This window comes from Salmo salar, chromosome 15 (genome assembly GCF_965601325.2).
Source record: "Salmo salar chromosome 15, fSalSal1, whole genome shotgun sequence".
Lineage (NCBI taxonomy): Eukaryota > Metazoa > Chordata > Actinopteri > Salmoniformes > Salmonidae > Salmo > Salmo salar.
This window is the reverse complement of record NC_138305.1, coordinates 45,262,291-45,278,024: the sequence shown is the minus strand read 5'-3', so window position 1 is coordinate 45,278,024 and position 15,734 is coordinate 45,262,291. Positions and strand designations below refer to the sequence as shown.

The 15,734-nt window shown below is 41.3% G+C and overlaps 1 protein-coding gene across 7 annotated transcripts in view; it reads right to left on the bottom strand.

Annotated features, from left to right (window-relative positions):
- Window positions 1-15,488, bottom strand: part of LOC106571434 (atypical kinase COQ8A, mitochondrial) — a 31,124-nt gene extending 15,636 nt beyond the window's left edge. For 3 of the 7 annotated variants that reach the window (XM_014144527.3, XM_014144530.3, XM_045695725.2), the window contains exons 1-4: window positions 15,355-15,488; window positions 2,149-2,306; window positions 1,272-1,667; window positions 1,111-1,177 (exon numbers count right to left, since the gene is read on the bottom strand). In XM_014144527.3, the coding sequence (XP_014000002.3) occupies window positions 1,111-1,177; window positions 1,272-1,667; window positions 2,149-2,289 (604 nt within the window). In that variant the 5' untranslated portion in view covers window positions 2,290-2,306; window positions 15,355-15,488. Of the gene's footprint in view, window positions 1-1,110; window positions 1,178-1,271; window positions 1,668-2,148; window positions 2,307-3,388; window positions 3,500-10,741; window positions 10,775-11,844; window positions 12,474-15,354 lie in introns of those variants that run through there. The other 4 variants (XM_045695724.2, XM_082961808.1, XM_014144529.3 and 1 more) reach the window with 4 other exon arrangements.
- Between the last annotated feature and the right edge of the window lie 246 nt (window positions 15,489-15,734).

Genomic DNA, 15,734 nt, shown 5'->3' with positions numbered 1-15,734 from the left:
AGGAACACAATAACTGCACTATATCCGCAATACCATCTGCTAAATGTGTATGTGACCAATACAATTTGATCTTCTCAACACCATATCAATACATCCATCCATCTTCTGTATCTACAGGTAGCCAAATAAAACTGCCTTTGATGACATAAAACACTGCTAAAACCATGAAAATAAATCTCATTCACACGGAGAAAAAACAGGTGCTTTAAGCTAGTGCAGTACAGGTCATGTAGATAGCAGTAAAGGTGTCTCTCTGAAGAGGCAGAAGCTGACTGGCACTAGCAGACTAGTTAAGAACTCCCTAGTAGCTAATCTGCAGTCTGCTTTGCAGGCCTATTACTGGTCAAAGTTCAGATTAACCTCCAGGCCTCAATCTGTCCCTTTGGCTGTCAAGGGAAGAGGACAGGTCTCAGAGGAGAACTCACTAACAACCCTAAACCACAACTAACACAACTAACATTACAGGATCATGCACAGAGCATCTAGAACTCGACAAAATGCACAGAATGGGATTGATTGACACCAACATCTGTTCACACCGTAGTCACAACACTCTAGACAACTAACCTTCACATCACCTAGCTCTGTCCAGCCACCCTAGAATTCTGGAAAGAAACAATACAAACTACCCACCCACTTGGGTCGCCGCATTCAAATCTCCCCGTCCCTCTGCCTTATCATCGACCATCCCCCCTTAATGACGTAAGAGGGTTCAAAAATACATGCTCTAATTATAAATATTGACACTGGTTACAGCAATGATGGTCATTAAACGTTTTTGGGTAGGAGAGAAGGTTTGGCATGTGTTGATCAGTTGTATAATACTTTTCCTTTAATGTGATTGGATGAAATGAAAAGGGGATAAAAGGTGAGCTCAAGCAAGAAACAAAAGATGAAATAAAGCACTATTTCTGTCATTATGCTGATGTCACCAAATCAATATTCCCAAGTTACGAGGATCAAGTTCTTAACACTCACAGCAATGTAGTCAACAGCAACATGTTACTGATCCAATAAAATGTTCAGTACCTTCCCCTCCTAAAAATAACAACATAATACACTTGACATTTGTAAGAGCACAGTAGAAACCAAAATAATGCTTAGCCTTACCTCCAAAATTGGCCAGTCTCCCTAACCGTGTCACGGGTACCTTTCTCTCTCGTGCCCTTTCACTGAGCTAAAACAGAGACAGAACAACACAGTGGTTGACAAGATACACACTCAGCACATCTCGGAGTCACAGGTAATAGTGAGATGAGGTGTAGATGTACCATTTGTTTGTGTGGTTTCTCGTTCCTCTTGGCCTCCCTAGCCTTCTCCATGTCCTCGGCCGTGAGGCCCCCAACCCCCGAGCTGTCCTGGTGATAGGAGCGGTAGGAGCTATAGGATCGGTAGGAACGGATCTGTCCTGAGAACTGGCTGCTGGGGTCCTTGTAGCCCTCAAAGAGCTTGGATTTTACTGAGACCTGGCCATTGTATGTCCCGCTGGTCGCTCCGTCTGCGCTCTCTGTCCCCTCCGATGAGAAGCCCCCCTCATCCCGGAACCCTGACCCCACGTGTTCCCCACTGTCCATGTTGCTTCCTTCTGCTCCAGAGAAGTCATACTTGCTGTCCATATCTGCTGGGAAGTCATCAGACGCACTCTGCTGCTGCTGCCCACCAAACTCCTTAAACAGATACACAGAAGTGAAAGAGGTCAATGAGGAGCTGTGGTGTGGTTTCACTGGTATGGATAGGGCCAGAGTTTTTCTTGACCATGTTTCCTGACCAGGAAAAACTCAGGCCGAGATATTTTCAGGTCATCTGTTAAAAATTTTAATAAATAAATGTATAAATCTGATCTCAAGTCAAACTGTATTTACATCCCAGCATGCTTTGCTTTGTGGGGGCTTAGTTCTCCATTGTACTATTCCGATCAAATAACTCAGCCATGATAATATTCCAAAACTCTATGAATCAACCTTTTGTTGCGCTTACTCTGAATTAGATTAGGCACAAAGGAAGGATAGGAAGCTATTTGACACTGAAGCTCTATCATCCATTTTAGATCTGGCTACTGGAGGTGGTGTTGCCTGACAATGAAAAATACAGAATCTTTGTAACAATCACGGTTGTCCACTACCCCCATTCATCTCCTGCTGTGCCCACCTGCATCTTCTGCATGGCTACTCCCATGCTCTGGGCCATGGCCTGGGCTCCTCCATTACGCAGAGTGTTGGCCTGAGTCTCCATGATGGCCTGGCTCAGCTTGGTCAAGCCACGCATCACCAACATCATGTCGCCTGCCATGATGGTCTCCCTCACACCTAGAACAGAGACGTGGAAAGATTACATAAAAGGGGGTTACATAAAGTCGACAGTATGTACATACATTCAACAGTGAGGCTAGATGTACTGAAAGTAGTCGTGCTGAAAGTCTGTGTATAATCTAAGACAAACCTTCATAACAGTAAATGTCAATTCAACAGTGAATATAACAGCGTGACAAAGGGAAAGGAGATTAATCATACTGGTGGAATAAAAATCGTGTACGGTCACCAATGGCCTATCGGAGGACGTGAAAGTCACACCACTACAGGCCATTGGCTGAGGTTTAAGTCTCACATGCTAATAGCCAGCTATCAGGTCAGCACTGCTGTCAGTCAACAACTAGAGAGTGCATGGTCGGGCAGGCAGCAAAACACAGCTGTTATCAACGCTCATCACAGCCAAGACAACCTCGCAAAGGTAAACATGTTTTCACTCAAGGGGACAAACCTTTAGGTAACGACTTCCAACGCTACACCGGGAATAACAGGTGTTACATAACAAACATGAGCATGTTTCAGCTTTACAGTAAGATTATCTGGAAGGAAACAGGAAGGCTTCGCATGGAAAGTGCCCTTGCCTGGCTCTCAGTGCCGGACCTTATTATTAATTCTTTTGAGCTATATTGTAGAGTCATACCCACAAGTTTCTTCCAGCAGTGAGTGAAATAGAGAAAGGCCACTGAAAAGTGTAATATCTGCCCTTTTCATTGCTGTAAATTACATAACTGGGTTGGCCTTAAAGGTCAGATGCAGCAATCCATCTCAATATCATTTCTGGGTAACAATGAAGTACCTTAACTTTCTGTGATTGAAAATCAATTAAAATGAGAAAAAAAAAGTGCTTCTTAGTGTAACATGGTTGGTTGCAGAAATAAGTATTCAATGTTTATGTATCCCTATTGGTTGGTTGAAGTTACATACAGTGCATTCGGAAAGTATTCAGCCCCTTTCACTTTTTCCACATTTTGTTACATTACAGCCTTATTTTAAAATGGATTAAAAAATAATTAACTATCCCCAATCTACAATACCCCATAATGACAAAGCAAAAACAGGGTGATAAACATTTTTGCAAATACCTTGTTTACATAACTATTCAGACCCTTTGCAATGAAGCTCGAAAGAGCTCAGGTGCATCCTGTTTCCATTGATCATCCTTGAGATGTTTCTACAACTTGATTGGAGTCCACCTGTGGTAAATTCAATTGATTAGACATGATTTGGAAAGACACACACCTGTCTATATAAGGTCCCACAGTTGACAGTGCAAACCAAGCCATGAGGTCTAAAGAATTGTCCGTAGCGCTCAGAGACAGGATTGTGTTGAGGCACAGATCTGGGGAAGGGTACCAACATTTCTTTGCAGTATTGAAGGTACAACAACACAGTGGCCTCCATCATTCTTAAATGGAAGAAGTTTGGAACCACCAAGACTCTTTCTAGAGCTGGCAGACCGACCAAACTGAGCCATCGAGAGAAGGGCCTTGGTCAGGGACGTGAGCAAGAACCCAATGGTCACACTGACAAGAGCTCCAGAGTTCCTCTGTGGAGATGGGAGAACCTTCCAGAAGGACAACCACCTCTGCAGCACTCCACCAATCAGGCCTTTATGGTAGAGTGGCCAGACGGAAGCCACTCCTCAGTAAAAAGCACGACCAAAAAGGCACCTAAAGGACTCTCATACCATGAGAAACAAGATTCTCTGGTCTGATTAAAACAAGCTTGAACTCTTTGGCCTGAATGCCAAGCATGTCTGGAGGAAACCAGTCACTGCTCATCACCTTCCAATAGGACAACGACCCTAAACACACAGACAAGACAACATAGGAGTGGCTTCGGGACAAGTCTCTGAATGTCCTTGAGTGGCCTAGCCAGAGCCCGGACTTGAACCTGATCGAACATTTCTGGAGAGACCTGTGCAGCAACGCTCCCCATCCAACCTGACAGAGCTTGAGGGGATCTGCAGGGAAGAATGGGGAAACTCCCCTAATACAGGTGTGCCAAGCTGTGTAAAGGGTTTGAATAATTATGTAAAATGTGATATCAGTTAATTTGTTATACATTTGCAAACATTTCTAAAAATCTGTTTTTGCTTTGTCATTATGGAGGTAGTGTGTAGACTGCTGAGGAAAACAAAACAATTAAATCAATTTTAGAATAAGGCTGTAACAAAATGTGGAAAAAGTGAAGGGGTCTGGATACTTTCTGAATGCACTGTATCATTATGATATTATGCAATTGGTCACGCTTTCTGATTGGCGGAGATCGCAAATGTAAACTCTCCCCAGTCTGATATTGACATGCAAGCGGTAGGTCACGCTCTGAAACACTGTTCACTACTTTCATATTTAAAATGTGTACGAGTTCACTATCTACACAGGATTTTTTTTATTTCAGCTCATGAAACATGGGACCAACACTTAACTGAATTAGCAGGGAGCTAATGCGTGTAATTTCCATGCTAACAGACAAATCCTAGCTCTACAGCCATCAACATACTATCATCCTGCACATCTTTTTTTCTTTGTACTTTTTTCTCTCCAATTTCATGATATCCAAATGGTAGTTACAGTCGTGTCAACGCTGCAACTCCCCTATGAACTCGGGAGAGGCAAAGGTCGATAGCATGTTTCCTCCAAAACACGACCCTGACAAGCCTCACTGCTTCTTGACACACTACTTGCTTAACCCGGAAGCCAGCTGCACCAATGTGTCGGAGGGAACACCATCCAACTGACGACAAAGTCAGCTTGCACAAGGAGTCGCTAGAGCACGATGGGACAAGGCTAGCCAAACCCTCCCATAACCAGGACGACTCTGGGCCAATTGGGTGGCGCCTCATGGGTCTCCCAGTCACGGCCGGCTGTGACACAGCCTGGGATCCAACCCGGGGCTATAGTGACCCTTAAGCACGGCAATGCAGTGCCTTAGACCACTGTGCCACTCGGGAGTCCTGCACATCTAATATGCTTCCTTGTGTCTATCGTCAGGTACTTATTACACTTATTGTATTTAGTACTATTTTTGTCATTGTTATGTTTGACTTCAAAATACCCCGTCTGATATTGACATGCAAGCGACGACTCACGAGTCTACAGCCATCAACATACTGTTGTCCTGCACATTTAATGTGGTTCCTTGTGTCTATCGTCAGAGTAAACTACCAATCAACTGGGCTCACTGGCTGGACAGTCCGTTCTTTAAAAATACAATGCAAGAGAGGTACGATAACATCTGTTACATTAGCAAAGAGCAATTTCTCAATAAATAATTTTGCTAGGACTGTCTGGTTGTTGTTTTAGCAAATTTATTGAAAATGAAATACAGAAATCTCATTTACATAAGTACACACGTCAATACTTTATAGAAGCACCTTTGGCAGCGAGTACAGTTGAGTCTTTCTAGGTGTCTAAGAGCTTGCCACACCTGGATTGTGCAACATTTGCCCATTATTCTTTTCAAAAACTTCAGCCACTGTCAAATTGGTCGTTGATCATAGCTAGCCTCTTTTGCCAAGGCGTGCCGCTAGCGACCCACCTCGACAACATCCGGTGAAATTGCAGAGCGCCAAATTCAAATTACAGAAATAGTAATAATAAACATTCATGAAAATACAAGTATTATACATTGGTTAAAAGATGAACTTCTTGTTAATCCAGCCGCTTTGTCAGATTTCAAAAAGGCTTTATGGCGAAAGCATCACATGTGATTATCTGAGGACAGCACCCCGCACACAAAAGCATAAACATTTTCCAACCAAGCAGGAGTCACGAAAGTCAGAAATAACAATAAAATAAATCACTTACCTTTGAAGATCTTCATCTGGTTGCAATCACAAAGGTCCCAGCTACATAACAAATGGTCCTTTTGTTCAATAAAGTCCTTCTTTATATCCCAAATACTCTGTTTTGTTGGCGCGTTTTGTTCAGTAATCTACTGGCTCAAAGGCGGTCAAAACATGCAGACAAATACAGCCTAATAGTACCGGTAAAGTTCGTCGAAACATGTCAAACGATGTTTGTAAGTAATCCTCAGGGTGTCAATTATCTAAATAATCGATAATATTTCAACCGGACAATAGCGTATTCAATAGAAAGGAAAAAGAACGAAAGGCGCACACACAGTCACGTACGCAAACCAGTACGGCATGATTCCCTAGTCCCCTGACCAAAAGGTCTTTTTCTTTGTCGTTTTTTAGAAAACAAGCCTGAAACCATGTCTAAAGACTTGACATCTAGTGGAAGCCATAGGAACTGCAATCTGGGCCCTAACCCATTATAGTCAATAGGCATTCAATGGAAAACCACGCACATCAAAAAAATCCTGGATGGATTTTCCTCGGGTTTTCGCCTGCCATATCAGTTCTGTTATACTCAGACATTATTTTAACAGTTTTAGAAACTTCAGAGTGTTTTCTATCCAATGCTACCAAGTATATGCATATCCTAGATTCTGGGCCTGAGTAACAGGCAGTTTACTTTGGGCACGTCATTCATCCGAATTTACGAATACTGCCCCCTATCACTAAAAATCTAGACAACCATTTTCAGGTCTTGCTATAGATTTAAGTCAAAACAGTATCTCAGCCACTCAGGAACATTCACCATCTTCCTGGTAAGCAACTTCAGTGTAGATTTGGCCTTGTGTTGTAGGTTATTGACTTCATCTCCCAGTGTCTGGTGGAAAGCAGACAACCAGGTTTTCCTCTAGTATTTTGCCTGTGCAAAATTCAACTTTTTATTTTTTATTTTTTTTTACGTGAAACTCCTCAGTCCTTAATGATGACAAGCATACCCATAACATGGTGCAACCACCACAATGCTTGAAAATATAGAGAGTGGTACTCAGTATTGTGTTGTAATGGATTTGCCCCAAACATAACACTTTGTATTCAGGACAAAAAGTGAATTGCCTTGCTACATTTTTGCAGTATTACTTTAGTGCCTTGTTGCAAAAAGAATGCATGTTTCGGAATATTTTTTTGTACAGGCTTCGTTCTTTTCACTCTGTCATGAGCGTTTTCCTTCTTCTCCAGCAACGGAGTTAGGAAGGACAACTGTATCTTTGTAGTGACTGGGTGTATTGATACACCATCCAAAGTGTAATTAATAACCTCCCTGGTCTTTGTGGTTTAATCTGTGTTTGAAATTCACTGCTCGGCTGAGGGACCTTACCGATAATTGTATGTGTGGGGTACAGAGATGAGGTAGTCACTCAAAAATCATGTTAAACACTTATTGCACACAGAGTGAGTCCATACAACTTATGTGACTTGTTAAACAAATGTTTACTCCTGAACTTATTTATGCTTGCCATAAAAGGAGTATAAATACAGCTTTATTTTTCTTTCATTTGTATATAAAAAAAATGTATATAAAAAAACATTATTTAACTATGACATTATGGGGTATTGTGTGTAGGCCAGTGACCAAAAAAATCTCAATTTAAGAAAATGTTAAATTCGGGTGGTAAGACAACAAAAAAATGAAGAAACGGTAAAGTGGTGTGAATACACTCTGAAGGCACAGTATACAATTTCATTTCAAGGACACCATCACTCCAAGATTTGAAATCTGAAACAAGGTCACCACCATAACTTGGCCTCATTAATTTGGCAACAGAGTATCTACTGCACACTAGCCAGCCAGACTTCCCCTGCACTCACAAACCACCCACACCACACATCGGAGGCCGACCGATTATGATTTTTTTCAACGCCGATACCGATTATTGGAAGACCAAAAAAAGCCGATACAAATCTGTATTTTATTATTATTTTTTTCTATTATTATTTTTTTAATAAAACAATTTTTAGTATTATTATTATTATTATTATTTTTTTTTTTTTTTTTTTTTTTTTTTTTTTTTTTTTAAATCGGGCATTTTTTATATATACAGTTGAAGTCGAAAGTTTACATACACTTAGGTTGGAGTCATTAAAACTCGTTTTTCAACCACTCCTCAAATGTCTTGTTAACAAACTATAGTTTTGGCAAGTCAGTTAGGACATCTACTTTGTGCATGACACAAGTAATTTTTTCAACAACTGTTTAAAGACAGATTATTTCAATTAATCACAATTCCAGTGGGTCAGAAGTTTACATACACCAAGTTGACTGTGCCTTTAAACAGCTTGGAAAATTCCCCAAAATTATGTCATGGTTTTAGAAGCTTCTGATAAATGATGTAAATTAGCATGAGTCAATTGGAGGTGTACCTGTGGATGTATTTCAAGGCCTATCTTCAAACTCAGTGCCTTGTTGCTTGACATCATGGTAAAATCAAAAGAAACCAGCCAAGACCTCAGGGAAAAAAACTGTAGACCTCCACAAGTCTGGTTCATCCATGGGAGCAATTTCCAAACACCTGAAAGTACCGCGTTCATCTGTACAAACAATAGTACACAAGTATAAACACCATGGGACCAAGCTGCCGTCATACCACTCAGGAAGGAGACGCGTTCTGTCTCCTAGAGATGAACATACTTTGGTGCGAAAAGTGCAAATCAATCAAAGAACAGTATAGGAAATTGTGAAGATGCTGAAGGAAACAGGTAAAAAAGTATCTATATCCACAGTAAAACAAGTCCTATATCGACATAACCTGAAAGGCCGCTCAGCAAGGAAGAAACCACTGCTCCAAAACCGCCATAAAAAAAAAGCCAGACTACAGTTTGCAACTGCACATGGGGACAAAGATTGTATTTTTTTGAGAAATGTCCTCTGGTCTGATTAAACAAAAATAGAACTGTTTGGCCATAACGATCATCATTATGTTTGGACGAAAAAGAGGGAGGCTTGCAAACCGAAGAACACTATCCCAACCGTGAAGCACGGGGGTGGCGGCATCATGTTGTGGGGGTGCTTCGTTGCAGGAGGGACTGGTGCACTTCACAAAATAGATGGCATCATGAGAAAGGCAAATGATGTGGATATATTGAAGCAACATCTCAAGACATCAGTCAGGAAGTTAAAGCCTGGTCGCAAATGGGTCTTCCAAATGGACAATGACCCCAAGCATACTTCCAAAGTTGTGGCAAAATGGCTTAAGGACAACAAAGTCGGGGTATTGGAGTGGCCATCACAAAGCCCTGACCTCAATCCTATCGAAAATGTGGGCAGAACTGAAAGTGTGCAAGCAAGGAGGCCTTCAAACCTGACTCAGTTACACCAGCTCTGTCAGAAGGAATGGGCCAAAATTCACCCAATTTATTGTGGGAAGCTTGTGGAAGGCTACCCAAAACATTTGACCCAAGTTAAACAATTTAAAGGCAATGCTACCAAATACTAATTGAGTGTATGTAAACGTCTGACACACTGGGAATGTGATGAAAGAAATAAAAGCTGAAAAATCATTCTCTACACTATTATTCTGACATTTCACATTCTTAAAATAAAGTGGTAAGCCTAACTGACCTAAGACAGGGAACTTTTACTAGGATTAAATGTCAGGAATTGTAAAAAACGTAGTTTAAAATGTACTTGGCTAAGGTGTACGTAAACCTCCGACTTTAACTTTGTGTGTATATATTTGTAATAATGACAATTACAACAATACTGAATGAACTTATTTCAACTTAATATACATAAATAACATCTATTTAGTCTCAAATAAATAATGAAACATGCTCAATTTAGTTTAAATAATGCAAAAACAGTGTTGGAGAAGTAAAAGTGCAATATGTGCCATGTAAAAAAGCTAACGTTTAAGTTCCTTGCTCAGAACATATGAAAGCTGGTGGTTCAATATTCCCAGTTAAGAAGTTTTAGGTTGTAGTTATTATAGGAATTATCGACTATTTCTCTCTATACCATTTGTATTTCATATACCTTTGACTATTGGATGTTCTAATAGGCACTTCAGTATTGCCAGCCTAATCTCAGGAGTTGATAGGCCTGAAGTCATAAACAGCGCTGTACTTCAAGCATTGCTGAGAGCTGCTGGTAAATGGAGTAAAGTGCTGTTTGAACGAATGCTTACGAGCCTGCTGCTGCCTACCACTGCTCAGCCAGACTGCTCTATCAAATCATAGACTTAATTCTAATAAGCACAGAAATATGAGCATTTGGTCATTAATATGGTCAAATCTGGACAAGCTAGCTAACCTAGTAATATAATCAACTATGTGTAGTTAACTAGTGATTATGTGAAGATTGTTTTTTAGAAGTTTAATGCTAGCTAGCAACTTACCTTGGCTCCTTGCTACACTCGCGTAACAGGTAGTCAGCCTGCCATGCAGTTTCCTCGTGGAATGCAATGTAATGGGCGTCCATAAATGACAATTACCGATTGTTATGAAAACTTGAAAATCGGCCCTAATTAACCGGCCATGCCGATTAATTCGGTCGACCTCTAGCACATATACACAGGCTACTCTGCTTCAGATAAAATCTCCCAAAATGACTTTCTGGCTGGCACTAAAATAATCCTACCTTTTGCTGCTCAGACCTGACCCCGACTCTCACGTCTGTACATGACAAATAAAACAACAAAATGGAGGAAGGTGGGGAATTGCAATACACAGGCATGTAATGTGTGTGTGTGTGTGTGTGTGTGTGCGCGACCACACGTGCTTAGGGGATGTGGGGCTGATTTGAGACGACTGCAGTGCATGTGAGGCTTGTTTAGTATGCATGTGATTGGCACACCCTTCTCCTAACTCAATAAGTACAAGTCTCGTCTGGGTTACATTAACTGTGTTCTGTATCTCTGGTTCTCCACAGTGAGGCTACCTTTTGAGATCAGATACAGTAATAGGAACCATGACTGAGCCATGAGTTCCTTATGAGTTCCAATGAGATGCACCCATGCCAGTGAAGTGACAGGCTCTTTCAAGTCTGATTTAAGACCTACTCTTGGAGTTTGGCAGAGAGCAGCTCCAGCACTTTCATCCAAATCTCAAGACGTATTATGTGACACCAGCTAGAAATAAAAAGCAGAGGTTGTATGCAGTGTAACTACAAGTAGGTTTGCAGTAAATAATCTGACTCAGGGATAGTGAGGTGTAAAACTAGTGTGAGCTGCTGTGGTAGAGTACAAAGGGAGCAGGGCATAACATTAACTTTTTGGTCCACCAGCCACTGTGGCAGGTAGATTAAAAATATATATATTTTCCCCTGCTAAAATTGCACCAACATAACACAAAAAAACAGATGAGCGTGCTTTGTAATGTTTCTAAAACAATACATGTATTACTAGTAACAAGTAATGTCTATTAACCAAAATTTCACAGATATTTAAGGGCTGGAGGTTACCGTGGTAGCGCGACACGACATGTTTGTGCCTGTGAGATTGAGTCTGACTAGTAGAAGCGTTGTCTTCTCTTCCCTAGCAGTTGAAACTCAAACATAGACAAACAACCTAACTTGAACAAAACAATGTAAATAGCCAAGAAACAGTTCAAGTAAATTAAAATCAACTTTTATGTCTGTGCGCAGCTCTTCACTTGCGCACAGCCCCAGCCAGGCAGTGTTACAGCACGAAGTGGAATAGGCTATATAGGATTCATAGTTTTGACTTTGTGCAATTAACTTACCAGCTATGAAACAAAATGGCGGAAATACTTAAACTGCTACTGCAGCATTTATTTTACTATAAATGTGATACTACTTTACTATTATTATTCACAAATGCAAGTGAAATGCTGTGGAGTGTCGCCTTGTTAACGTCCAGAAGCTTTAGTCGCGTCGATTTCCCTTGAAAACCAGATGCATCCGGTTGTTCCCAACCCGCTGAGGGTGATTCGAAGGGAGTAGGAGGAAACACCTATCTGTACCTTGGCAGTTCAACTCACAATGAACCGGTTTAGGCTAGGCATGTGGGAGTGCCATAGCATTCCACTGCTTTATGATTTAGCATAGTTATTCAGTAGGCCTATTTCTTACAGCTGTATGGGTGATGCCAAGCCTCAACACAACTGCATATGGACCAATAGGATGTATTGTTGCTCAAGTCAAAGGAGGAAAAGTTGGTTGTCCGTTCAAAACAATTTTTTCCCAGTCGGAGCACCTTTTTATTCCCCGAGTTCCCAGTTGTCTTGAATGCACTGAAGTCGGAGATTTCCGAGTTCCCAGTTTTTTTTTTTTTTTTTTTTTTTTAAACGCAGCATATAGCTTGAAACTTGACTGCTGACATGCAAAACATTTTGGGACTGTATTAACCAGCGGACTAATTTTTTTAAATACCAAAGGATTGTTGAGTGGCTTATTCCTTTGAGGTCAATTAATGTTTTTGTAAGACAATTAATTGAAAGCAGTCTGTAGGTCAGAGCCTGATCCACATGCACGTTGGTATTCAGAGAAGGAATGTGTTTGTGTCAATCTGTTGCAAAACATAAGGATATTGCCAAGCTACAGTTGATTATGAAATAGAAGGCTGAATTGTGCAAGTTCCCATTTGATAAAGAGGAACAGCTTGTATAACTGAAGATAATATTTTTAGCAGTGGAAATTGTTATCTTCCACATTTGTGCTGTTTACAGTCACCTACACTACTATCCAATATATCACCACAATTTTCCTATTGTTCCTGCCAGTCTAAGAGCCCACGTGCCTAGCTCTGCACGGCAACAATGGCCTTTCCTCATGACATAGGCTACTTGAGTGTAAACAACAGGACATATCAGATAGCGGAAGCCAGGGTGAAAAAGTGGTTATGATTATGAAGAGCAGCCAAATACAGTGAGCTCTATGCATTCAAATTGCCATCGATAAAATGTGTTTGTTGTCCGTTGCTTATGGTTGCCCATCCCATAACTCCACTTCCACCATGGGGCACTCTGTTCACAACATTGGTTGCCCAATTTGAATGCACAGATATACCGTGATGAGATCCCGAGGCCCATTGTCATGCCATTCATCTGCCGCCATCACCTCATGTTTCAGCATAATAATGTACAGCCCCATGTCGCAAGGATCTGTACACAATTCTTGGAAGCTGAAAATGTCCCAGTTCTCTCATGGCCTGAGTCTGAGAGTCAGTTAAGAATAAATTCTTATCTACAATGACGGCCTACCCCGGCCAAACCCTAACGATGCTGGGCCAATTGTGCGCCGCCCTATGGGACTCCCAATCCCGGCTGGCTGTGATACAGCCTGGAATCAAACCAGGGTGTGTAGTGACGCCTCCAGCACTGAGATGCAGTGCCGTAGACCGCTGCGTCACTCGGGAGGCCTACATGCCATCAATCTTATCTAATGACACCTTGGATTGGACCTTGACCTATAGCACATACCATAGCTGCCACTTGACGTTCAACATAACAAGATAGCTCGCTCTTCTCCCTCTCCTTGAGGTGGCCTCTGCACCAAAATCAACATGACATTTCATCTGCAACTACAGTATGATTGCATTAAGTATCACTGCTTTCTCTATTGATCACATTGATAAAAGCAACCATTGATAAGAATACGAGACAAGTTAAGCGCTACATCCAGAATTTTAAGTTACAAACCATGAAAAGAAGGCAATGCAGTTGGTTAACAACCCAATCAAGCAAACTATCTGCTTTATAGTATGACATTCAAAGCTTGTACTGTACAATTCAATGTCCTCACACTATACAGTGTGCAATGCATAGTATCCATTTCATTTCACTGACAGTAAAGGACAAACAGTATCTGCCTTGCTACAGTATTTTAATAATGCATACACATTTAATGTAGCCTATTTGCAGACACATACTGGTAGGTAGTCCTCCACTTTGAAAATAACCAGGCCTGTAGTCTGCATGTGGCACGACTGACACTGGTACAGAATGTTGTTTATGGGCCAGCTGAGCTCCTCTTCTAGCCCTGGCCTTTGTGACCATTGACAGAGCTTTGTCCTTCAGGCAAAACTACCAATATAGCTTAGATGATCCTTCTTAATGCTCATGATTTGTATATATTATGGATCCCCATTAGCCAAAGGAGCAGCTACTCTTCCTGGGGTCCATCAAAATTAGGACAGTGTATACAATTTAAAATAAATTACATTCACAGATTTCACAACACGCTGTGTGCCCTCAGGCCCCTACTCCACCACTACCACATATCTACAGTACTAAAGCCATGTGTACGCATAGTGTGCATGTTATCGTGTGTGTGCCTGTGCCAATGTTTGTGTTGCTTCACATTCCCTGCTGTTCCATAAGGTCTTATCTGTTTTTTAAATCTAATTTTACTGCTTGCATCAGTTACTTGATGTGGAATAGAGTTCTGTGTAGTCATGGCTCTATGTAGTACTGTGTGCCTCCCATAGTCTATTCTGGACTTGGGGACTGTGAAGAGACCTCTTGTGGCATGTCATGTGGGGTATATATGGGTGTCTGAGCCGAAAGTAGTGATGAAGTCAATCTCTCCAGTCGTGCTGCCCTGTTCTGAGCCAATTGTAATTTTCCCAAGTCCTTTTTTTGTGGCACCTGACCACACGACTGAACAGTAGTCAAGGTGTGATTACTCTGCCTATTCTGGAAATTGACTGTTTCAAAACACAGATGTCATTCACGTCTACAAACTGATTGAAATGCATGCAGGAAAATGTGCACAAATGACCTACTGTTGGCCAAATGTCACACCAGCTAGCAGAGAATGCATTAGCCAGAAGATTCGACCTTACTGTACGCTTGCTTTCTGGCGCACATAAACGTTTGATGCCAGTTAGTTACATGTTGTATTACTTCCACTGTGCATCATGACTGAGTCCAGACAAACAAGAAAACAACAACATCGATTAAGCAGGTGAAGTGGCCAGTAAAAATGTTTGGATTTCGTCAAAGACTTAAAAATATTTCGACACGACGTAAGTAAACTAGCTAACATTAGGTTGTTTGTGTTCACCGACATTAGGATAAACTATAAAGCTATTCTGATAACATTAGCCAGCTATTCTCAACTCAGATGTGACGTAGCTAGTTACAATAGCTACATATCGTGGAGTTGAGAATTAGGTCAAGTTTCAAGGCAGATTAGATGTTTTTTTCGCCAATGCTGCAATGTCCAAATTGTCAAAGTAATACGTATTTATTCCATTATGCTACTTGTAATATGGAAAATAATACACTTACCCCCAGTAATTGCGAATGTCTGGTTGTCTTTTCAATGCTACCTCGTCCCCTAAAGGCCTAAACAGTGCGTCTTGTCTTCCACCATGAGGTAAACGCTGTTTACCTACGCTAAACCGTGATGGTGAGAGGGTTTTTACCCCGCCCCTAAACACTTCCTATTGGTCGTGCGCTAAGGGAAGCAGGTTTTGGAGAGGTGGTGGCTGAATCCTGACCCCTCATTAGCCAATCTTCCAAGAAAAGGGTGTACTCTCCGAGTTTAAAGCCAATGAAAAGTCAGAACGTCTTTGCTCTGGTCAGAGAAAAATAAAGAAGCTACTTTTAACAATGTACAGTTACACATGAGAATAGATAGACCTCTGTCGTGGATCAAAAAAGTCATA